Below are 25,652 nucleotides of genomic sequence, written 5' to 3'. Positions count from 1 at the left end.
TTCCATTTAAGGTCTACACCCGGGACATTATGTAACGGACCTAAGCATTGTACTGTACGTACAATGATCTTGTGAATATTATGAGAAGAAATTAAAGTGATGGAAAATGCTGTGCATTTTAATTGCAACATTTTTTCCCCAATTTTGTGACTGGCTTGGCTGCTGAGACCCTTTTAGGTTTATTTAAGGTTTGCATCAGTTACCCATTTAAGCAGAGATTCTACAATAATGTTGCAAAGAAGATCCACCATTATGCTGGCTTTGCTTTTTTTAATTTTTTTTTTTTTTTTTTTTTAACACTGAGCCAAAAAAGCACCGGCACAATGCCGCCCCAGTCTGTGATTCTAGATAACATGCTGGTGTTCTGAAAGCCAAAGAGGAGTGAGGTGTAACACAACAGCGTCAGTGTCTAGTGTCATTTTGCACAGATTTCAATCCTGTTACGTCCGCCAAAATTAAATCAGCTTTTTTAAAAATTCCTTGTGGAGCTTAAAATTATTTAATTTACAACTACTTTATGATACTGAGGTCTTATGCTAAATTCAGCATCATGTTTCACACAGTAAAACTAATCTAATTTATTAAATCAGCAGTTATAGAATGTCTAAACTGTTTTGTTAAGGCAGACAAGCAGAGCTTTATCTGGGAAACACAACGTTTACTCACTTTACAGTACATGGAGCTTCAATTAATATCAAATTATGTTAAATGTTCGCAGAATGAGTCTCTGTTTATAAGTCGTAAGAAATCATAAATCATCTTTCAGAAGGAGTAGTAGTAGTTTACCGTACGCCAGCTCAGCATTGTTAAAATAACAGAGAAAGGTAAGCTTACACCTAATACAACTGGTTAGAAACAAAAACAAACATTGCTATGAGATGGCTGTCACACTGTAAAAATATTCAATGTGAAATCACAGTAAATTACTGGCCAGATATTGCATGACTTTCACAGTAAGCTTCACAGTAATTTACTGCTAAATATCTTCACAGTAACTTATTGTAACTTCACAGCTGTGGTATTACAGTAATTTTTTGTAAACTTACAACCGTATACTGTACCTTCACAGCTGCAATGACCAAGGAATTCCAGTGATATTACAGTATGTAATTGTGGAATTACAGCATCTAGTTGTTCATGCATTACAACAATGGCCTGTACTTTTACATTTTTACTGTGAAAGTAATGCGATATTTTGGGCCTGTGAATTAACTGTGAATTTACACTAATGTTAACTGTGCAGAGATGGCAGAGGTACGATTGCGTTATTCGGTTTGAGATGTAACAGGTGGTGTGTTCTGCGTGCTTTGTTTCCCAGTGGTTCTAGGACAGAGGATTAGTTTGCCATTACCTTTTGAAAACAGCGGTTCTAGCTCAGTAACAGGATATGCCAGAAGTCACACCCACAGTTCACGCAAGATATCATGGAAGCCTGAAATAAGGTGGATAAAAGGGGCTAATGAAACCTACTGTTTCAAACATGCAATGTGTGCTTGTATCTGTGTTTGCACGTCATGTTACCTCACCTTTCAAAGTGTTATATTGTGTCACTAATACCTATGTAAGTGTTAACTGCTGCAGACACATGGCAACTTTTCGCGTCCGTGTGGGTTATTTGAGTTTCCTGGAACATAGTCACAGCTAGCTGGCTTTTCAGAACTGAGTGCAGGTAATGGAGTAGACAACAGACCGAGGCTTCAGCTCCGTCCCCATCTGTATAGGATGTCCTTCTCTCTCTCACATTAGGAAGACATGTTACACGGCTCAGAGACGTTTCATTGCTGCTGTTCTGTCTCAGCTGCCAAATACCCTGTCACTATAAAACAATGACTTATGATTAATGGCAAACACGTCTCCCACTCAATGATGTATAGCTATTAATTGACACTAACTGCCCATGTGTGACCGTGCATAAACTCAAATGCATCTACGGGCATGCACACACCCACTCCGGTCCTGGTAAACATGTCAGAGCGTACAGTATTTACAAAGGGATTGAAGTGGGTTTGGGGCAGCAATGATTCAGGAGAATGGCCCCAGGGTCTGACAGGATGTTGGGGGATGTGTCATTTTTCCCTGACTCCCTTGGTGACGAGCAGAGACATAAAGAAATCCTTTTACACACAGAGAGATATACACAGACCCACATACACACACTCAGCCATTCACTCACATATATAGCCTACACACATCAGTGTTATACACCCATAAAAATGGTTATTTGGCAGAGTAGTGAGTAGATGAGCTCAGAGGAAGTATCTGTCTGTCTTTTTTTTCTTCTTCTCTGTTTTGGACTTGAGCTGCAGCATGCTAATGCAGACTACATCAAACACTCAGTGGAGCCCTACATCTCGCTGTTTCACTCAGCACCAAGAGCAGAACAAGAACTTGTCTGTCACTGCTCTTAATTCATTGTCTCCCTGGGGCAAAATGAGCGCTGACAGACATAAATGGCAGAAATGAATATCGTAAGATCACAGTCAAGGGTGGCGGTGGGAGAAAGATGGGTGAGAAGAGTTGGAATCAGAGGGGGGCGAGGGATGGAGAGATGAAGAAGAGGGACACAAAGTGTGGGACAAACGGTCGAGATGGGAGGTTGAATGAATCTACATATGAGAACGGGAGATGAAGGAATGCATGGGTACGTCCCTGTGTCCCTCACTGCTGACAGTCAGTATATTATACTGGGCTGACCACCTGCTCTGAGCCTGCAGTACACCCTCCATAAAGCCACAGCAGATGGACACAGTAAAATGCACCATGACCAGCAGCTATGCATTTGTGTGTGTGTGTATGAGTGTGTGTGTGTGTGTGTGCTGTCCATTACAGCACATATCCTGTATAAATATATTAAAATATGCCTACATTCACACACAGCCCTGCTCTCCTTCATGTCCCGGAGGCAAACCCAGTAATATGTGATACTCTATAGGTCTGATGTCTCCGTGTCTTCTCCCCATCCCCTCCCAGTGCTGTAAGCCTATCGGCCAGTTAGCCAGCAAGGAATGTGGCTGTCAACTCGTATAACATCGCCACTCTCACATGTTCTTCCTCTGACTTTATTGCTCTCTCCTTAGCCGTCTCTCTACCTCATTACGAGCATTTTGGGAGTTGCATTTCTTCCCCTCACAGCATTACTATGTTCTATCTCAAAAGATGATGCGACCAAATCAGAGTAGAGCAAGAACTTCAAACAAGATCTTAGGTTTTAATGGATAACCCTGGTTCATTTACAGTTTTGAAGTTCATTCCTATCTGTGAGCCACGAACTGTGTATTGGACTCACCAAGTTAATTGGATCTAGGAACATGGCAACTTTACTACAACCATGTCAGACAGGGCAAGAGACACAAGCAAGAACTCCTTGTTCAGCTTTTTTGGAGAAAACAAGCCCAGACAACAAAGGTTGGGTACCAAACTCTGTACTTTTAAGGGTACCAACCGAGTTAAGTCAGTATTAAGAGTACCAATTCATGTTAAATCCATAGGTGCCAAATGCTGGTACCTGAGAGCACATCAGGCTGAGAACGCCGGGTTAAGACAAGAGGTAGAATTGCCACAAACCATCCCAAAGCCTGGAAGCCAGCCATGAAGCTCCTCAGCCGCGCCATCAGCTTTACAACGAGCCAAAACTATCTCTGCAGTGCTGATCTGCCGCGATAGTTTCGCCGTCTGGTCTTTTTCCTGCTCTATATTATTTTAGCAACAGCCTAGTATCACTGTTCGACGAGCAGACACACACACACACACACACACACACACACACACACACAGAGGAGGAGACAGACAGAGACAGAACATTAGCCATATGCGCGATTAGAAAAGAGCAAAGGGCCAGAATTGCTTTTTAATCTACTACGTCACCCCTGCATCTTGTTAAATAACTAAATGTTTGTTATTGTGGAGAAATTAAAGTGCTGAGTAAACCATATGGTACCAGGACCATTTCAGGTACTGGTACCAGTTCAAATGTGAACAGTACCCAACCCTAGTACAGACCTACTTCCTGTTCAACTAGAACATACCCTGTGTGCATACACACATTGTTTTACTGTCCAATGAGGGATTTGTTTCCAACTTTTCAGACAGTTTAGATAATCTTCCTAAACCTTTGGCTTGTTTACAACCCGTCTGAACACTCGTGTTTCTTGATCCCATCAGATTTTGTTGTACATTCCATTTCCCATTGTTCCTTTGTTATTTGTATATCATTATAAGCCAAAATGATCCTTTAAAGACACCTCGCCCCTTTTGTGACACTGTATCTTTCTGAGCAGCGTTGGAGCCCAGTTACAGCTGAGGCTGTTGCCGCCTGGTTCGCGTGATTGTTAGACTGGTAGAGAAATAGTCTGTTGTGTATTATGAGCTGTAATATGAGTGTCTCAGAGGGTGGTATTGTCATTTCTTTCCAGTTCCTCAGACAAAGAGAAAAATGTTTTCCATCTCCAGGTCCCAAGAAAAGAGAGCTGCTGAAATAGTGGTCTGGTGAGGAATTTAATTTTACAGTCAAGATGATTGCGGAGTGGAAGTATTGGATGCAGTTATCTGTGCCTCTTGCCTCTCCTAGCTCTTCCATTACACTCCTTTGCCATCAGTAATAAGAGGTGATAACCTCTCTGGACAGAGGGCACAGTCCTATTCTGACCGCTGTTAAGAACTGGCACGATCAGTCTCTGCCTTCTCCCCCTCTGCCTCCCTCTGTCTTTCAATTCTCTCTTTCATCCTCTGACCCCAAACCAATCATCTGCAATTAGACAACTGCACAAACTAAATCGAGAAGTGTTTGCGATGTGCGTTTGTGGCCTGTGTGTTGAAAGGTCCTGAATAGGCCTTAACATGTGTACTTTAGTTGCGGTTCAGTCAGAGTTCACCTCCTCCTGGCCAAACATATTTTCCCTTCGGACCAAAATCAACAAATGATCTTTCACTCTAGGAACATGCACACATACACATATACACACACCTCCGCATAAGCATACACACACTCAACAGGATATCACAAGTTTGCCTTTTAAGGTCCCAGTGCATTTCTAGTTTCTAGGTTACTGTGATTTGATTTATCAAGCAACGGAACATTGCCTGAGGATACTGAATTGAAAATATATCAGATGTATGAATTTCAACAGGGAGAGGTGAAATAATGTAAATAGATCTGATTTGGGGTCATGAGCGCGACTGGGCCGAGCGAGAACCTCAGGCAGGCGGAGAGAATCAGGAAAGAGAAGGGGTGGGAGCGAGGAAAGACAGAGGGAACAGAGTGGAAAAGAGGTAGAAACAAACAAAGATGATCTTTTCTACTCAGGTAGAGGGGGCTTTGACTTTGTAATGCACGCAGCTGTCAGCGGTGTGTAAGCGCCACGGTCTTGACAGTTCCTGTCAAAGTCTTCGGCTTTTGTTTCAGGCATTTCTTTTTTACATAAAAGCTTCAGTCTGTGCATTCATCAGTTGTCCATCCTTAAAGTCAAAATGTTGTCTTTACAGTTCTGCAGTGACAACAATGACGATCTCTCTCACGGTGTGTGCTGCTTTATCCACAGGTGCCCTAAGGTTTAGCCTTGAGAACTGCATATTGGCTTGCATGGTGCTGCTATCATTTCACACTGTGTTGCCCTTTGTGTCTTAACAACACAGAAGACAGAAGGCAAGCACTGAAGAGTGAGCATTTTGTAGCATCTTTCCAATACTAAATAAGAAAAACATTTCATACAGGATCTTTATAAATCTGTGTGTGAGTAATCACTCCCTGGCTCTCCCGGGTCACACCTTTGAGCAGTGGTATTTAGAGGAGGGCGCTGCTTTGGCGGCACATTGAAAAGTTCCTCTTTCTATTGAATTTCACTTATTCAACTGGTTAGATGACTTGGATTGCTCTCTGCCTCCATACCTGCCAGTGAGCTCTTGCTCTCCTCCTTTTCTCTGTCTTTCTCTTTCACTCAGGTTAGCTATCTCTCCCTGTCCTCCTTGCTTTCTGTCTGCAGCCACCAGTGCACAGCTCAGAGAGGTGGCTGATGGGAGTTCACTGGGTACAGTGTGTGCGTGTGCGCTGAGCCCGTGCGTGTCAGTGTGGTTGTGCGTGTGCGTTTGTCTCTCTGTGAGTGTGTGTGTGCACACAGCAATGTCACTGGGCTGTGTAATTGAAATGGAAATGAGCCAATCAGCGACTGCAGTGGTGTGCCACCTTACCCTGCATTCACTTCACTGTTCCAGCTCTCCCAAACTCACTCTCTCTGTTTGTGACTCTGTGTTTGCGTGTGCGAGTGTCTCTATGTATCTGTGTGAGTGAGTGTGTTTGGGTGTGTTTGTGCTGACAATACTTGGCCCTTCAGTTTCTGCCCTGAGGGCCTGAGGAGGTGGTGTGAAAATGTAATCAGTTGGTAATAAAGATTATCTCCCTCTCTTTCTCACTCACTCACTTACTCACTGACTCACACACACACACACGCACACACACACACGCACGCACACACACATATGCACCCACACTCTGTGTCCAGCTGATTTCCCTGGCTTTGTGTTGTGACCCACAGCTCGCTGGGACAGCTGTGGCATAACAAAGACATGTAATTATCACCATTTGACAATTAGCCTTCCATCCAACTTTGCTCCTTAATTACCTATTTTACTGCGAGAAGGCCTCCGCTGCCACTCTCAGCTGCTAGTCTTTACTCACAAGAATGGAAAAGATTGTCGCTCATGATGTTGCCATTAGTATGTCGTAAAATAGGGAGTGATTGTGGTGGTTGGGTGGAGCGTGTTCAAGTGTGTGGCATTGCCGGAGGAGTGAGGGCAACTCAGTGCCAACTCCATCTGGACTATTTCTTATGTGATTTGTACCAGCTTTTGGCTCGCGCTGTAGGAACATAATGGGAATAAACACGTAAGCTAGAACTTTATGGATTCTGCAGTGTGCAACCGAACTTGCTCTAACATATAATAATAAAACACCTACTAAAGTGATACATTTTTTTAAAAAAACATTGTATATTTATCAATTAAATTAACACCTATTTTATTTGCTAATGTGTTTTAAAGTTTAAAGTTTTCTAATTACTTCAATTTAGATTCCATTCTCTTTAGCTTAAAGCCATAAGCAGTGTGTTACCTATAAATTAAATGGGGTCCAATGGAGCAGCAATCTGATTGGCCACTTGTTGTGTGTTGCACATTACCCTCTTTCGTACACAGTATCAGGTGGGGGAGTGGTTGTGTTAGAGCTCAACAACAAACAGCAAAAGTTCAATATTTATTTGACATTTGAAGACATAATAGAAGGAAATAAAATTTTGAATTGGCCAATTTAAAGTTCCGGTTTAGTGGTTCCCAACTGGTCCAGCCACGGGGTCCAGATTTCTCCATCATTGGTTCAAGGTCCACACAGTTTAATACATTCAGTGTCATACTAGTGTTTGGCCACGTCATCGAGCTAGTTTGTTGTCTCTGTCAAGTAGCTGTTTGTTAGTACAGCAGGAAATGGCATTTCAAAATAAAAGCTATGTGCTGGAACTTCACTGTACTTAAAAATAGAGTGTTTTTTTTACAAACTTGACACATTTGCAAGTCACTGACCCACTTCTGGACCATGACCCACCAGTTGGGAACCACTGGTCTAGTGGCATCTAGCAGTGAGGTCTGCAGATTGCCACCAACTATAACTCTTCCCCTGTGACAAAATATAGGTGAGCTATATGGCCAGTATGTCGGTGGAGATTCTCAGTCATCCAGGTCACTGTAATCGTAAGTGCTATATCGTAGGCAACTGGACTTGGCTTGCGTTTCTTGAAGACGTTCACACCCACATAGGGTTTATAGCCTGCAACTCTGTACCAGTCATTTAGAACTGAAGAAGCTTCTTGGATGAGAGGCGAAACGTCTTCAAGAAACGCAAGCAAGTCCAGTTGCCTACGATACAGTACTTACAATTATATGGCCAATATGAAAATGGTACTGTCTAGAGCCAGCATGTGGTTTTTTCCATTCTGGGCTACCATAATCCTCATGGCCAACCCTGTGGAAGAGGTCTCGCTCCGTATGTAGACATCAACTGCTCACTCTAAGTTAACGAAAATGCAATAATTCTTATTTTCAGGGGATTATGCAGCTAAAAGAAAACATAGCTATGGATATTATATTCTGCCTCTGCCAATATATTCCCCAGCACACTGAACTTTTAATGATACTTAATTTATTAATTGATTGTCATTAGATTACTATGCAGGATCTTCCTGGAAAAACAATGTATAGACTCATACAAACGTAATCCCTCTCTGTCATCATGTATGACCCACTAGAAGTGTGCTTCAACTGTATTACTTCTTTTACTATGTTTGGGACATTCTTGGGCTGTACAGTACTGTAACTGACAATGACTAAACAGCATGCCTTTAAACACTGAGTAAATGTATAATTATTCTGGACACGCACTTCAGACACAATATATCGCTGACACAAACGCACAAAACAGCCAGTTTTGATGCAGCTTTAATTTACATTTTCTTTTGTGCCCACTGAATTAGTTGATCCGGCAGTATCTTTGCAATTACTCTCTCCTATTGACCCGAGTGTTACTGTACCATCTCTCCTGCTAATATTTCACTCTTTGGGATTCTCACAGAGCGCAGCCTTGATTTACATTCCATTGGTGAAACCTCTTGGTCCTCCTGTTTCCTATACAGAGACTGATGTATGTTTGAACAACACACGTCCGTTTCACGGTGAAGAACCGTTTCCTCTCACTGCTGAAGAGTGGGGACTGTTTATAGAACAGCAGCAGCCGATTAAAGCTACCATCGCTATAAACAAGACGCCAGCCGCATCTAAAACTCCCACATTAGTCCCTTGATAACGGGGTTTTTATAAGGACAATAAACATAGCTTTCTACAAAATACAAGAAGTTTTCCGGGAGACATCTTAGCGGTGATCCCGCACCGAATAGACTCGGAGAAAAATTTACAGCTCTGGCTGCGAACACAGTCATGTCATACACATACAGTTTTAGTAGAATCTGCTTTAATGATAAATGCATGGTTGAATAACTCCCGCAAAGACTTTGATTCACTGGGAGCCTTGCAATACTATCTGCATTATTCAGTCTTGCTGCCTGTTTTTTTGTATTCCCTCACCTTCTTTTGGAACCAGGTCCCTTTCTCTCTCCCGCCCTGTCTGTTTCTCACCATCGCTCTCTTTCTCACTCAGTGCCATTAGCAGCTTCTGGCTGTCTCACTGCTGTTCCTTTGCCAATGTGCCAGGGAGCTCACTGAGCTGATAACACAAACCTAATGTATCTGCGTGGGCGTGTATGTGTGCGCATGGAGGTGTGTACTGGGCGTGTGTTTGTTGCATATATGTGTGTGAGTGAGTGTGTTACATGTTACAAATGCCTGTTCTGTCCCTTTTATGTGCTCACTCACCCAAACATCCTCTGCTTCATTTGCAGTCAGGGCCATGAGCCACTATTCTGACTGCTGAGGCAGGGAGAGAAGGGCAGCTGAAACATCACACACACATACACACACACATACAGAGACATGCACATACATACACACACACTCATTCTTTTCTCTCTCACACACAGTACACTTTAACACACACACATACACACGCTGGGGCGAGCGGATGGGAGGATGTGACCATTAAGTCAGTGACATTTTAAAGCAGTGAGGGAGATGCATGGCTCTTCCTGGACCTCCACAGACATGTTTTAAATGAGATGTTACAGATGAGCTACTCCATGCTTTGGTTGTAAACACCCTCACAGTGGTATTTACCCTACACGGGTAAACACAGACAAGCAACATTTCATGCTAGCGCATTCTCACATACACACTCGCACATACATAAATAGACAGAGCAGAAACCGCAGACACACATGATCACATTAATGAGAAATGGCTGTGGTTCGATTTGTCGCTTGATTGTTACATTAATCATTCGAAATAGCAACACGAATTAAGTGACAAGAGAAGGCGCCCGAAAGCAGATTTTGCTCAAATTGCTATTTGATCTTCAAAACAAGTGGTCTGGTTTGCATTGTGATTGTAATTCAGTGTAGTTTGTCTAGATGCACCGCAGATTGAGGCAAACGCAGCCAAGCAGGATAAGCGTTTTCGTCGCATGTAAAACGATTTGATCTCAGAAAATCCATTCTTTAGAATCAAAATTCACATTGAGATAACAAGCAGCGCTGTAGTTTTGAATAGATAAAGCAAATAAGTGGGTGGGAAGACATTGACGGGGAACAGGAGGATAAAGAAAAGTACAGACGTTTTTATGCTATTGTGCAGCATAGTATTTTCATCAGCATCTGAAGATTCCTCTGGTATTTTTAGACCAAGTGCAAGAATACAAGAATTGTCTCTCTATTGAAGCTCACTTGCTGAATTGTTGCTTCCTGTACAAAACCTTTAAGACATAACGGGCATTTTGTGCATGAGGGCTTCAGAAAAGTCAAGTCAGTTTTATCTATATAGCCCAATATCTATAATCGGAAATCTGACCATACAGCATTTCACCCCCTCATTCATAAGGCTCATTTACACTCCCTTTATACAAAGATAGAAATGTTCCTTTCAGCGCTGCCCACATACTTTTATGTCTCCTTTATGTTGGCATAGATACAGCCAATAGATGGCACAAGATTACAGAGTCATACCTTTCTGACAACAACAAACATGCTGATGGTGAAGAAGGTCGTAATAATGTGCCTTTTAACAGAGGCAGCGGTGGTCTTCGAGGCCATTAAATACATCACAACATGTGGACGGATAATTCTCTTTCCTCACTATCCGTTCTGTTCCGCAATTTTTAAAACATTTTCCTCATGCCCTATGCTTGAATCTCGCTTATTCTACAATTCCCTGTCCAGAAGATCACCAGTGCTACTGCTGCATTTTGTGCGTATCCGCAAGCTTTCACGAAACGTGCACAAATACAAATAAAATTAACACAGTGTACGGACAGAAGGCTTCATCTGTGTCTGTATGTTGTATGAGGACACTGTAGGAAGGGCAACAGAGGACGGATCCCTTTCCCTGGACGAACAGACATGCACACATGACAAGAGATGTCATGTAACGAACACAGTCATAATACAGTATCTGTCAAGCAATTTCCCAACGTCACCAAACAGATAGGACCTGAGCTACACGACCTCCTCTCCATCTCAGGGAAGTGGAAAAAGGACAGATTAGTACACTAACTCACAAAACTAAGTGGCGACAGAAAGAGGTCACCATGCTGTGTGTATACTGATTCACTATGCTAATCCTGAGGCCCCAGAGACCTTGGGATAAAAATTATTTTAGCCTGTTATACGCTCTGCCCCTTGTGCATTCTGGAGCATGAGGAGCCCCTCTTATAGACAGCAGTGGCGGTTTTCAATTAAAAGTTCTGTCAGAACTCTCGTCAGGTTGTGCACTTACACCACTAAAGACTGGGTCTCAATTATAAACTCGCACCACCTGGCTTCTGGGTGAAATGAGTCGGTGACACCAGCTGTGTGTGCAACTCTGTGGCTTGCATCGCCGCCGGGAGAGCGTTTCAAGTGTGTGTGCTAAATTGAGGGCATCCCTAGCAAGTTTACAGGTGCTCAGTGTTTTCTCAATGAGACCCCCTGTGATCCCTGAGGTTAAGGTCGTAGCATCCAAGACCCGGCCAGAAACTCACAACGCAATTGCTGTCTAATTTTGGTAGCTGTGAGAAATCCACAGGTGAGAGAGCTATTTTATGGACAGCAGAGAGGAAAGTGTGTGTGTGTGTGTGTGTGTGTGTGTGTGTGTAGACGGGGGCTTGTGACAGTGTGTGGCCTTTTGATGAATCTGCCTGTATGTATTGAAGCCCTCTGACCCTGTGTGGCCTGTTCTAGATCATTGCAGTTGTAAAGATGCCTCACCGCACAGCCCTCAGAGACAGCCAGGCTCGGTATTTTTCCATTCATGACATTTACTGTCTGGACCGTCCTGCATCCCCGCGATCATTTTGCTTGTCTGTGTGTATGTTTTTGTTTTTAACGGGAAAAAATCCTCAAGAAAATGTGTCTTTTTCTCCTTAAGAGACCCAAAACTGTTTTCTTGTGAGCATATTTTCTCAGACTTGGGAGTCTCAAGTTTGCTGTCATTGGGAAGGCAGATGTGTGTATGTGTGAGTAAATATCTGCTGCAATGATAGATTTATAGATAAACCAACCCACCCAAATTTATTGAAGCCAGAAGATGAGAGCGCTGGTGCTTGTAAATTTCCACAGAACATTGAAAGAGTGCCAAGAGATCAAACCTGCATTCCCCGCATATGTGTTCAACTCAAACAGCCTTTTATTCGTGATAAGTGAAGCAACGTTGACGTGTCAACACACAGATTTGTCTAAGTAACATACCTGTAGAAATATTTAAAAGTTAACCCTTTCCTGTCTCTCCTCTCTCTTCTGTTGTACAACCAGGTTCCATCGTGGAGACTACCACATCGACGTGTGCATAAACGACTACCTGGATGTCTACTGTCCTCACTATGAAGACACAGTGCCTGAGGAGCGGACGGAGCGCTATGTCCTCTACATGGTTAACTACGACGGCTACAGCACGTGCGACCACACTGCCAAGGGCTTCAAACGCTGGGAGTGCAACAGGCCGCACTCCCCGAATGGACCGCTCAAGTTTTCAGAGAAGTTCCAGCTCTTCACTCCCTTCTCCTTGGGCTTTGAGTTCAGACCGGGCAGAGAATACTACTACATCTGTGAGTCTCCATCATGAGTGCTTTCTACTCAACATACATGCATACATACAGATGGGGGACAAATTAACGGGGAAGTGTCTTAAGCCCCTTTCACACATGCATCTCATCCCTGAACGCATCTAGACATTACCAGGAGAAGCTAAATGTAGGAACGCAAATGTCCAAATCAGTTGGATCGAATGTTTAACAGACTTAGGATGAAGAGGAGGAGTCATTTACACAACGACACCAACAAAATGTCTAGCTGGTGATATGACAAGATTCAGTAACTTCTGTCGGTAAGGGCCATCGTTGAATTAGAGTTGATCCAAAACCCATGCAAGTATTGGAAATGTCTCCGATACTGCCTAAAATACTGGATTGGTTATCTGGGAATATGCGAGTCTATGCACCACTCCAATATCATGTAATTTATTAATAACCTTTAAAGCAGTTTCACAGCAGTTTTCCCTGAAAATCAATTCTTCTTCATCACTCTAAAACAGTAGACTACACACCAAGTTGTGTTGTGCAGCCACTGAGAGCTACTGTTTTAGAGCAGCAAAGAAGAATTGATTTCTGGTAAACAGTGTAATATTAACCTCTCGCAAAATGTCAGCAATTTGGCAATATTTCACACTGGAAAGTCCAGCCAGGGTGGCACAAGTATTTTCATTTAAAATTTAAAGAAACTGTTATTAATTATTCATGTTATTGGTTTTTATTCCGGTCAAATTAAAAGAAATATCTGTGGCATTCATTCTCTGTATACTGTTCTTGTTTTACAAATCTGAGTCCTGCCACACAATGATAGCAATCATTTTACACCAATACAGGGTTAGTAGTATACAGCTGTTTTTCTTTTACTCATTCATTTATTTTCCCTAACGGCTTATCCTGAGTGTCATTGGGGCTGGAGCCTATCCCAGCTGATGTTGGGCGAAACATGGGGTACACCCTGTACAGGTCGGCAGAATATCACAGGGCTGACACATACAGTACGTTTACATGCACGCAGTAGTCAGTAATCAGTCAAGTCTAACTTCTTGTCTTGTATACACGCAGAAGAGAAAATCGAATTTCTGACCAAGTACGTCTGACTCCGTCTTGATAGGCGGCGCTGTGTCCTTTTTAGTATAGTGTGTACTGAATTAGTTCCGGTTCTTGTTCAGAAACTTTTGACCTTACTTTTTACTTTACCTATGGGCAATTTAGAGTCACCAATTAATCTGCATGTCTTTGGACTGTGGGAGGAGAAAACCCACGCTGACACAGGGAGAACATGCAAAATCCGCACAGAGGGGCTCCCCCACTCCAGGGAAAGTCACAGCAAGAGGGTTCCTGGTTCAAACTCCCCAAGTCGAACCAGGAACCTGTCGAACCTGTTGCTGTGAGGCAACAGTGCTTAACATTGTGCCACCGGGGCGCCAGGTTTTAAAACATCTCCAGTGAAAATCATGAGATAAATTCAAGGAATGTCAAGAAACTCGGTTGTTTATGATCAAATTACGAACCGGCTACATCAACATAACACATACTTTTTGCGTCATGTCCTGTCTACTGCATCCCTCACCTAAACAAAATGCAGTATTTCTAGTAGGTGAGAAAGCGTCTGACATAGACGAGGCTGTGTTGGGTGCTACATGTGTGAAAGGGCACCTCAGACTGTGTCTGGAGTTCATATGGCAACACAGCTTTAGTAAGGTGTTAGGCTTTTCCTTTAATTTATCATCCATCTGCACACACAGCACAGAGCAGTAACAGTAGTTTCATATCATGAAGCTGCAGTTTTGCTGTCAAAGCTAATCTCTATGTTATTTCCATATCAATAACAGAAGCACTACGATGTTGTGTGGTGTGATTTCAAAAGCTGAACAAAAACCCCACATGCATTCACAGAAAAATACCTTAACTTGACATGAATTACAAACCTCGATGGCCCTTTCCTGACCTAATGTTTTTTTCTATACAACAGCCCGAGCGAGATAGAGACACACACACACTACTCCTAACCCATGTTTTCACAACTTCACCACAGAGCTTTGAGAGTGGCATTACAGTGATCCTCGTAGACGCTTTCATGCTGTGTTTTCAGCCAAGCTTTTCACGCCGCTCTCATCGCTCGTGGAGAACTCTTCCCAAAAATGGCAATGGAATTCACGGGGGAGTTAAATTGAGACAGTTTGAAAGTAATACCTCACTTCCCCTGCTGCACAATATACTGTATCCCTCAAAAAGGAGTGCCCTCCTCTCTGCGTTATGTTATGCTCTTATTCAGCTCGCGTTAGACGTTAAGTTGTCTGCTTCTTGGCGTAGAAACTGAGCCTAACTGAGTTCATCTGAAGTTGAAGCCCCTGGGAAATTAGGTTTTATCAAAGCAAGGTGATAGAGTGGAATTGAGTTGAGTTTGTCCTCCCACCACTGACTACACGGAGGAGTCACTGTCAGTAGGCACAGTCGCCACACAAAACACATTTGTCACAGGGATACGCTGATATTACAAAATAGGAAGCATGGTTATGTTCTCATATCGGTGGCATTAGTGCAATATCACGCAGTGTAATGCATTATTGCTTCAGCTGTTGGAGGAAAAGTTTAAAGGCACTTTGCACTTTGTGGGACAACGTATGAGAAAAACTGTATAAATTCCTTCTCAGCCAGGGGGTGTCAGTTTTGACAGTTAACACCCTCCTGCTAAACGCGGCTGGTTATACTATACTTGTATCTGTTTATCTGTAAAATTTGGCCTGTGGTGTTAATGCAGCTCTAGGTGGCTGTCAAACCCCCGTGTCTTTGTGTTTCTCCTTCTTCTCCGAGACAGCGTTGAAAGAGTCGGAAGCGTAGCTGAGCCGAGCCCTACACGCTGAGATCTGTTTTCTAAATTGGCACCTTTTTATGAAGCAGTTAACCTGACAGCCAGCCAAGACTTCTGTCCTTTATTCATTTCATGTGTTTCGCTCTGCCTCTTTGCTCTGTTACATCTAAGAGTTAAGAGACCGGAGTGTAAAAAAAAACAAAACAAAGAGCACCTCCCTGATGTTTGCCGTTGTTTCCGTGGTGAGTAGGTGTTTTTTTCTCTCAAGCTTGTCCTCAAAACAAATAGGCAAAGATGCTTTCCAGAGGCCTTTCAACAACCAGGTGTTTGGCCATTCGTCTGTTAAAAAGTAACCAGATTTTCCTTTGCTTTTATAGCCAATTTGCATTGACAGTCATACTAAATGAGCAAGGGGAAAAATGGAAGTCTCAGAAGTTGTGAGCGTAGATGGGGGTTAGCGAGGGGTTATACAATTCATCCACTCCCTCAAGTCCCTATTTCTAACATATATATTTTTTTCCATTTCTGTTGAGAGATGCTTGTCCTAAGGGCTGGATTAAATTACACTGCGACCGACAGGGCTTCCATGGAACACATCCATTCTGCTGTTGCACGCCATATTGGTTTAGTGGCCCGCGGCTTCATTGGCTATTGAATGATTCTAGCGTATAGCCTCTCTGGCTACTGTGGCGGATATTAAAGTCATCTACCATGAAGTCGTCTGACATGTGATTTCCCACTGCCATTGTGTCCGGCCTGAATGTCCGTAAGTAGCAGGGGGAGATGGCTGCTGATGGATTGGACAGTGTCTGTAGAGGACAGAATGTAGATCTGACGGAGGAGGATTGAGGGAGGGAGAGAGGTAGTTACATTACTACACCTGCCAATTTATCTCTAACATCTGTTTCTAGCACTACCATCATCATCACCATCACCAGGAGGGAATCTTCCTCATGCCCTAGCAGTGGAAACACACGACCTTTCAGGTTGCATTGGGTTACATCATTTTTATTCTCCTTTAATCATAAGAATTCAGCGATAAATACAACTTTCTGACTGAGGGATAAGTAAACATGCTGGAAAATTCGATCACAACAGGGAATTTTTCAAAAGAGTAACCTAATTACTGTGATTTTCTCGGGGATTACGTTTTGGCTTAACATACTATTATTATAAATATTCAAGAGTTAAGATGTCAAAAATAAATTAAAAACACTGGCTTAGACTTTAATATCTCCAATCTTTTATCTCTAATCTTTTCTTAAAAGAGTAAACCGAGCACCACGGCACACCAGCAGGGCTGCAAAGCATCAACTGCAGCTTCTGGTCATTTGAGTTGGAGTAAATGTTTGAGGCAGATTTATCAAGTTCAATTTCCTGTGTGTGCTGCATGCTTACATACACAGTTCATTAACACCAAACTAGGTCCAACCGCTTGTCAGGTTTGTTTTATGGGGTTTTCTCCATGCTCACAGTAACTTCACATAATTAGATGGTTTAAAGAATTCCTTTGTGATCTTCTGTCTCTACCATTTCACAAAGTGACCGGACTGAGTGAAGAAGTGAAGCTCTTTGTTCCTCGCTTGACGTTTGCTTGTTAAAGGTGTACTTCACACACAGAAAAATAATTTGTATTTCAGTCATTTATCCAATTTTGAGTTGAATGTGTGAGGAAGACCTTGATTTTCTCGCATGCCTCCGCAGTGAACGAAGAATCCAAAAGCGAAGAAAGTTTTTGATTAAGTGGGAGAAAAGGGGGCCATGTTTAACAACAGCAAAACTAGAAAACATCATTTTCACTAACCGCTTATCCTGTTGGGGGTCGAAGGGGTGCTGGAGCCCATCTCACCTGACATTGGGCAATAGATGGGGTATACACTGGACGGGTCACCAGACTATCGCAGGGCTGACACATAGAGACAGACAACCATTCACATTCACACCTACGGGCAATTTAGAGTCATGTCTGCATGTCTTTGGACTGTGGGAGGAAGCCAGAGAACCCAGAGAAAACCCACACTGACACGGGGAGACATGCTAACTCTGCACCGAGGGGCTACCCCACACCGGGGTTCGAACCAGTGGTGGCTGCTGGTCTTTCAAACAGGGGAAGCTCACTTTAAGTTTACATCATAAAATTTGTCATATTGTAGCGAGGCAGTAACTTATAAAAGGAACATTTAATTGAAGCCATTTTTCAACCACACTCATGCCATAAAACTACAGCAAAACACACCTCAAAGATTTTCAGATGGGTTTAAACACCTGAATTGTGTACAAACAGTGAAAATGAGCTATATTGTTTATGGAAATAAGGAACTCCTGACGGTACTCTGTCAGAAGACTCCACTCGCCGATGCCGGTGTGCATTTCCAAAGCGCTGTCAATCACAAAGGGGTTCAGCCTTATAGACAATTCCTCCAATCATCATGCATACACCGAGCGTCCTCTCCCGCCTACTGCTCCATTGGGTCCCAGGGAAGCTGAGCCTCCCTGTAAGTGATGATTTTGTCGCATTTATCCAATGACCGTCTCGCTTTGCTGCATGAAAAAACCTGCTCAGCGCTGTCTCATAGGAATGCTTGGAGGCTCCGCGTCCACCGTGCTGACACAAGAATGTATGACAGGGAGGTCGTGTTTGAAAACTGGGGATAAACAGCGGACGTTCAAACAAATCCTAGCGCACGTTAAATGCAATGTAAATTCTTATTTTAATGTAAATTCAATAGTGCATATTTGACCATTTCTTATAGGAAATTTTAGGGGAAGTTCAGCCTCCCTTGTTGAGTCAGAGCAGTCACCCCAGGTTGAAACCCCCTACCCTGGATTTGAACCTGGGGGCTCTCTTGCTGTACGGCGACATTGCTAACATTGCCAACCACTGTACTACTGTGCCGCCCTATACCGAAACACTCATTCACAAATTCTCGTAAAACTTGTGCAGCATGATCCTAGTCTCATTTATCCAGCTGTATGCTCAATACAGCTGCATTTTCATTTAAACCTGGCTATTTAAAAGTGTTTAGGATTCAGTGATATCTAGCAGTGAGGTTGCAGATTGGAGCCAACTGAAACTTCTCCTGTGTCAAGTCATATGAGAACCACAATGGCTGAAGCAAAAATGCACATGGTCCTATCTGGAGTCTGTGTTTGGTTTGTCCATTCTGGGCAACTGTAGAAACAATTTAGCAACTAGGTAACAAGGTAAGGAAAACACGGTTCTTAGTTTAGGTGATAATAAACTAATATAAAAAAACATAGTTATGATTATTCCATGTCTTTTAATGTATCCATCCAAATCCTACACACTGTAGTAGCACACCTGGGCAAGCACGTGCGTTTGGCTCTGCTCAGTGGAGTGCACGAGTGGAGTTCAAATCCACAAGCTTGCCCAGAGGCGCACTACACACATTAAATAGTAAGGTTTTTTGCAAAAACGTGTAGGAAGTACTGAGCATACACCTGGACAAATGAGAGTTGAATTATACTGCAGGAGTTGTGTGAGACTCTGTAAACTAATGTTTTGATATAGTTTTGCTGTTGTTAAATGTGGCCCCCTTCACTTGAATTCATCACGAATGTTCTGGTTTTGGGTTCTTTGTTCACCGGAGGCATGCAAGAAAAAGTTTTCTTCAAAAATCCAACATAACAGGTGGTGAGTTTTGTGGATGAAGTATTCATTTCATTTCTCTTGACTAACCTTTTAACAAAACATTTAGTGACATCACTTACATAATCCAGTACAGAAACGGAATAACAACCCACTTGAGTCAGTTTTCAGTGTTACAGATATTGGGTTGCCATAGTTGGCGCTTACAATATTCAGACAAATCCAAGATAGGAAACAGTTAACAATAGGCCTGACAGGATCATATGCATGTTATTTCAGTGGCAAGGATGCAAAGCCTGGTGTCTGGGATGTAACGTGAACAACAGAGTCATCGTAATGCTCATGTCTCTTACTTAAAATTGTCATGTCATCACCTGAGCTAAGCCTTGCACTTGTGCGGTGAGGCTTGTAGAAGTGAAGATATCACTTTATTAATTAATTGAATTGAGATATTCAATTTAATACTCTTTAGGGCTTACAAAGCGGGAGAGTCAAACGTCCTTCATGGTCTGGTGCACAACCTGAACGTACCCATTCTTTTTCACAAGGATCATTAATTAGAAATGTTTAAGTACCCACTGCCAAATATGTAAATGATTCCAATATCGTAATTAGTGACTGATTACTTTAACTTTAAAAGATTTAATAACTTGTAACATGGCAATTTCTTATTGATATAAAACCTGTAATAGGTCAAATTTTAAACTCAATCAGTGGCCACAACTAGCTTCAACATAGCAAAGACATTGCTGCTGTATAAGGTTCGATGGTATCTGCAGTTCAGCACAACACACAGTGGTCAGGCTTTGCCCTTGTAGCCCATTTGCCTATATTGTGTGGATGAGTAGTGTAGCATGGCTAACAGAGAAAATCTTATGCATCATTACCAGCTGAAGCTGGCTATAGTGCACACCTGTGCTAAACAGAAATGTCAATGTGTCCCAAGGCAAAGGCCACTACCCACGAGCACAGGAGGCAGAGGTTAGCAATAGCTAATTGCAAATGGGCTCATGCACTTGAGACATACCATCCGGGGGGATTCATGAAATGCCTAATATCTGTAGTTTTAATGAAGATAGAACATCTATTCACAATCAATATTTCACTGATTTCATTCAGACTGACCAATGTTTAACTACACACCGAACAGCAGAGACCTATGTATAAACAGTGCTCATATATACAGTAGCAGAATATTAATCTTTTCCTCATCTCTAATAACTTTCTGTAGCCAAATGACCTGAGGGAATGGGGGATGAAAAATCTGCCCTCAGTGACGTGATTGATTAGCTTTCTTGTTTGTAGATGAAAATTAAGCTGTCAAATCATATTCCTGCGGAGAAAATGCCCGTTAATGGTGCTTTCGCCCTACGAGTTCGATGCGGGTCGAGGGTTGATTTGTTGCATCTGTGATAAAATTAGAGAGAGGAGACAGGGTTCTGCTGTCATCTGCTTCAACAACAGAAACAGCTTAATCAACGCGAGCAGGACGGAGGGAATTTACTCAAATGGAGGTCATAATTCTTCATTTTTGTTAGCGTCAGCCTCTTCTGTCTGTCTGAGGTAGGTAACTGAGCACAAGAGGAAAGCTGGAGTCAGTCAGGAGCCTGATTTTTGTGGAGACAACACCCAGCTGTGTTTTCTCTACTGTCCAACACAAGACAGGACACAGGGAGGAATAATTAACAGAGGAATACATTAAAGATGTGAAATTTACCAGACTCAGGGAGACACATATGCAAGCAATTCAGCAAAAAAATGCTGCATTCGCAGTGAGTGAGTTACAGCTCAGAAGTGTCTGCCTCTGTGACGGACAGACGGGGGATAAGCGGACAGTTGGAGCACTCCTCAGGTCAGAGTTCACAGTGCATTGGTGGTTTAAGTGAAACCCATCTCGCAGAATGCTGATGCAAGCACGTTTGTCTAATATGGGCACAATCCACAATCTGGTATTTGAGTGATTTTAATCTGAAAAGGGCAGAAATCCAATATTGGTGGCAGCTCAGTGCAAGAGATGAGTGAGCCGAGTTATGGTGTTTTTAGGCGTGTAAGATGTGTGGCAAATAGGAAACCACTTGGTGTGATCATGCAGTGGCGGATTGTCGGCAGAACAGATGTCGTTTTCTTGCCGTCTGACTTGTTCACCTGCTGCAGCTGGTGCTGCTTCTCAGGAAAAACACAATCAATAACACCTTTGCGTCGCACTTGTGGATGGAGTTATTTTATAGATATTTCTGGGTCTGACACTGCGAGAGAGACGGATATTACAGTAACACAGAGACCCTGGGAGAGTCTGTTTCTGATATCAAATGAACACTTGCTAAATGGCCAACAAAACACAGAGGGTGGGTGATGATTTTATCAATGTTAGATTACAAAATGAAAAACATTTGGTGAGGCTTCAATCAGTCTGTTGATGCCCATAGGCCAGTATGCAAAATGCAGCACAAGACTGAGACTGATCACACAAGAAAACCTTTTGATATTCATAAGGTTTTTTTTTTAACAACATCTCATAAGGTATCTTTTACTTTACCAGACTTCTACATGCACACTCAAAGCTCAAAACAGATTCTCCAAGTCACGGACTCTAGCTGTCGCCTCATTGATCATAAATCCTATGATGCACCATGCGCCTTCAAGCCGCTCTCAAGAGGGGAGAGGAGTGGAGAAGGTAGGGCAGGCGGCAGAAGGAAAATGGCATTAATGGACAAATGAAATAGAGACAGGGGACGGTGCATGCAGTCTGTATTTTGTTAGAGCTTGGGGAGGTCTGCTAATAATGATAAAGAGCCGGTGCTGTTCCATTTGCGGTACAGGGAGGGAACATGCATATGGACACCATCATAACTCAGCCCTCTCATTCATTCACATGAAAAATCAACCCTGTCATCGGGATTCAGAAATGATCCAACAACATGGAGTAATGTGACAGAAAGCCACGCACACACTTGCATGGATACACATGCAGTCATGTACAATATGCATACACATGCATGAACTGACATACATAAGAGCCACGCAGATGCACGCTGTCTGGAATGCATTATGATAATCCTGATAGATGGATAGACATTCCACCACCTCCGCCTCCCCTGGTTACTACATCCTCTCTTGTCTGCCCATTTTATCCCATCTCTCAATGCTACCAAACTCACCCTACCAGTGTCTCTTTTGCACCAGATAACTTTCAGCTTGCCCTCCAGATAGCACAGACATGTGCGTCCCCAACATGCACAGACTGGTGACGAATTAAAGGATAAGACTGAATAAAGCGTAAACATTCATACAGGACATAAGAGGGTCACTGCATGGTTTGTTGGTGTATAAAAATCATATGAAATGGCGTTAAGAGTCACAGGGTTTCAGCCAAATTGAACACTTATGAGATATTTTGGACTGAAGCTCCTGGAGACACAGCACTCCTAACAACCTTCATAAAATCAGCTAATGATGGAATATCATTTGCAAGTCTCCAGACTGACTTTCTCCACTGGTAGCACTGGTGCTACCCACTTTCTCATTTGGCTGCACCAGCACATGATTTGGTTGCAACTTTTTTTTGTTATTCATTTATTTATTCATTGATTTTTCTGATGATACAAATTAATTGAAAAATGTGGCACATTTGCTCTTTCTGTGTTATCATACCACCGTAGTTTCACTCAATGTCCCACCCACAGCTCTAACTTATTGGTTAAATACCCATCAGCACTGAAGGTTGCTGTGCCACAGATGAGCCAAGAGACAGGAGCTGCTGCAGATATTACTGAAGTTGTAATAAACATCACAATTTTCTACACTAAAGTTGCGAAAACAACTGGTATTTCCTCTGGCGTTAGTAATTGTAGTTACCAGAAGAAACTTCAGTTCTATGAGTATGAGAACTGCAAGGAGAAGAAGAGGGAGTGCGACAGCGCCTGGACATAATTTATAAAAACACACTGACAATACAGATATATCATTCACCAGACGTATAACTGACGCACATTCAACCAGCATCTAACGGCTGTGGCTCAAGAGGTAGAGCAGGTCGTCCACCAATCGGAAGATCGGTGGTGCGATCCCCAGCTCCTCCAGTCCGCATGAAGTATCCTTGAGCTTGAGTTAAAAACTGAGTAGCAGGTGGCACCTTGTATGGTAGCCTCGGCCACAACTCTATGAATGCGTGAGTGGGTGAATGTAACTTGCAGTATAAAAAGTGCTTTGAGTGGTCAGAAGACAAGAAAGGCGCTATACAAGTGCAGGTCCATTTAATCCACGCTGAACCTTACGTCACTGTCATTCAGAGTTCATACACTTCACTGTGGAGCAACATTGAGCTTCATGATGTACACACGCAATACACACCGTGCATTGTGCACTAAGAGCAGGTGGGGGTAATGTGACCACGTAAAAATTTACCTCACCCACTCACAAAAAATGTGAAGGCAATAATTTTGGTCACAGTCTGGAGCCCTAATTTGGAAGAATGTTTCTCCAGCCCTCTAGCAGGGCTCACAAAACTTGTAGAATCAAGTTAAGCTGCGCTGAAGTTCTTCTGGGAGCATGTGGTGGCCCGACACCTTACCAGAACACTTCATTTCAAAATGTCTTAAATTTATCACCAGTCTGAATATGCACATAACGAATCCACCAGTTCTGTCTTCTGGCTCCAATAACACAAAAATAAAGTTAAAGGGCCTGGCAATGACAAACTCGAAGTTTCAAGAGTCCCCTTTCAAAAATAAACTGAAAACAGTCGACCAGTGAGCTAGCCCATTGGCCACACTTGGCTAATAATAGACCATGAGCTAAGTCACGGCGCACTTGTTGACAGCCCAGAGAAAGCAAGGCGAGAGCGAAAAGTCTCTAATCAAGTTACTTTGAGTTCGACCGCCAATAAAGTAGTCATCACGTTGTCTGCAGCGAAACAGAAAGGCTGTGAAGAGCCAAGAGATCAGAGGAAAAGTAGGGCAGGCGAGGGCTGTGAGTCAGAGAGGGCACAAGGTTCCTCCCAGCTTAATATGATTCACGCTTCTAACAGTCGTCTCCAGGAGCTGATTATGCTTCAATATCACAAAGACAAGGGCATTTCATCCTTAGCCATTAAAGCATTAATACATATATTATTAACCCAGTGAATTGGTCATTATGTTTAATTGGTTATTGTTCATTTATTCATTCTTTTTTATTCTTCCTCTATTACACACATTTAAGTGCACATGCACAGTTTCTCTCATTTATTCATTGGGTGCATACTCAGGCCATAACAATAATATTTTGATTCTACAGGATACACTAAATGCAGTAATGAGACATTATTACATACAGTGATTATTATTCCGTGGCTATGTTAAAAAGCTGAACTCCCCCTTTGATTAATAAATCACCAAGTTTATTGTAATTTGAGTGTGAAGACATGAAGGCACTGATGAATTTCAAGGGTTTTCAGACATTCAGTCGCTTTTCATTTTCAAGAAGATAGAGCAATTTGTCAGATTATCATTATGCGATCTTTCATGAAATTATGATGCTTGATGTAGACTGACATAATAGCACAGGGGAATAATTGTATTGCCACACTTGCATTGATATACAATAGTGTGAGGAAACTGGTGCAATGTTTAATTAGGCATTATCGATTTTAACTCACTTCTCCCTCTCAACTTACTGCGGCCCCCCCCCCCCCCCCCCTTCCCTTGTTTCTCTCACTCTTTTCCTCATTGCTTGTGACCTCGTCACCTCGGAGCACGCTGCATGAGGAATGACTTTGGTTCACTTTTGGCGGAGGTTGAAAGATGCAAGGGAAGAGCAAAAGGCCAGCTATCTCCGGGGGAGAGAGTTTATGTTCCCTCTGCTGCCTGAATCCAAGTCCTCCTCTTTCACTGCTCCCCCCCAGCTCCCTCATTCCCTCCTATTGTGTGTTCGCTGTAGTAGCATCTGGTTAATGGGCCTCTTCAGTGGATAGTCTCTTCCATCTTCTTACACAGGCACATTTTGTGTGGGCATACGAATACATATACAGATAGTTTGTACGTGCTTCTTGATTCTTTCATTATTTTATTCCCTCTGTCTAAGATTCCTTGGTAGAAAAGCATGCTTCTTTGTAACTGGTTGAATGTGGGAAGGACAGATTGTGAAGGACATTTAGTAATTTCGAGTGTCTGTACAACTTTTATTGCACAGGGGTTCGCACTGTACTGTATGTGTGTGCTATTGTAGGCATTAAAGAGATTATTTAGGATGGTGTAGTGGTCGATATTACCTATTGAAAGGGTCATATAAATATCCACTCTATCCTTCTCTGTCTGAGCCTGCCTCTAGTTTCTTGAATTCAAGGTTGTCTTCCATGTGTTTTGTTCAGCATTGTCCTCTTTGACTGACTCCTCACCCTGAAACTGAAGGACAAACGTTAATGAATCCCAGCAGTGATTTCTGTACATGGAATAGAGGAAATGTATTCTGGCTGCAAACTGTCTAATTAGCTAGATGGAGACGTGGGGTAGAAGATGGCACAAATGTTCGAGAAAGTAACACCGCAT

General features: G+C 42.7%; 1 protein-coding gene across 2 annotated transcripts in view; it reads left to right on the top strand.

The window, feature by feature from the left end:
• The window catches only part of efna5b (ephrin-A5b), a 112,050-nt gene that overhangs the window by 74,127 nt on the left and 12,271 nt on the right, over positions 1 to 25,652 (top strand). For both annotated transcript variants that reach the window (XM_049578182.1, XM_049578181.1), the window contains exon 2: positions 12,432 to 12,724. In XM_049578182.1, the coding sequence (XP_049434139.1) occupies positions 12,432 to 12,724 (293 nt within the window). The remainder of the gene's footprint in view (positions 1 to 12,431; positions 12,725 to 25,652) is intronic.

The sequence above is a fragment of the Epinephelus fuscoguttatus genome, linkage group LG6, assembly GCF_011397635.1.
Source record: "Epinephelus fuscoguttatus linkage group LG6, E.fuscoguttatus.final_Chr_v1".
In the NCBI taxonomy this organism is placed as follows: Eukaryota; Metazoa; Chordata; class Actinopteri; order Perciformes; family Serranidae; genus Epinephelus; species Epinephelus fuscoguttatus.
This window is presented reverse-complemented; position numbering and strand designations above follow the sequence as displayed.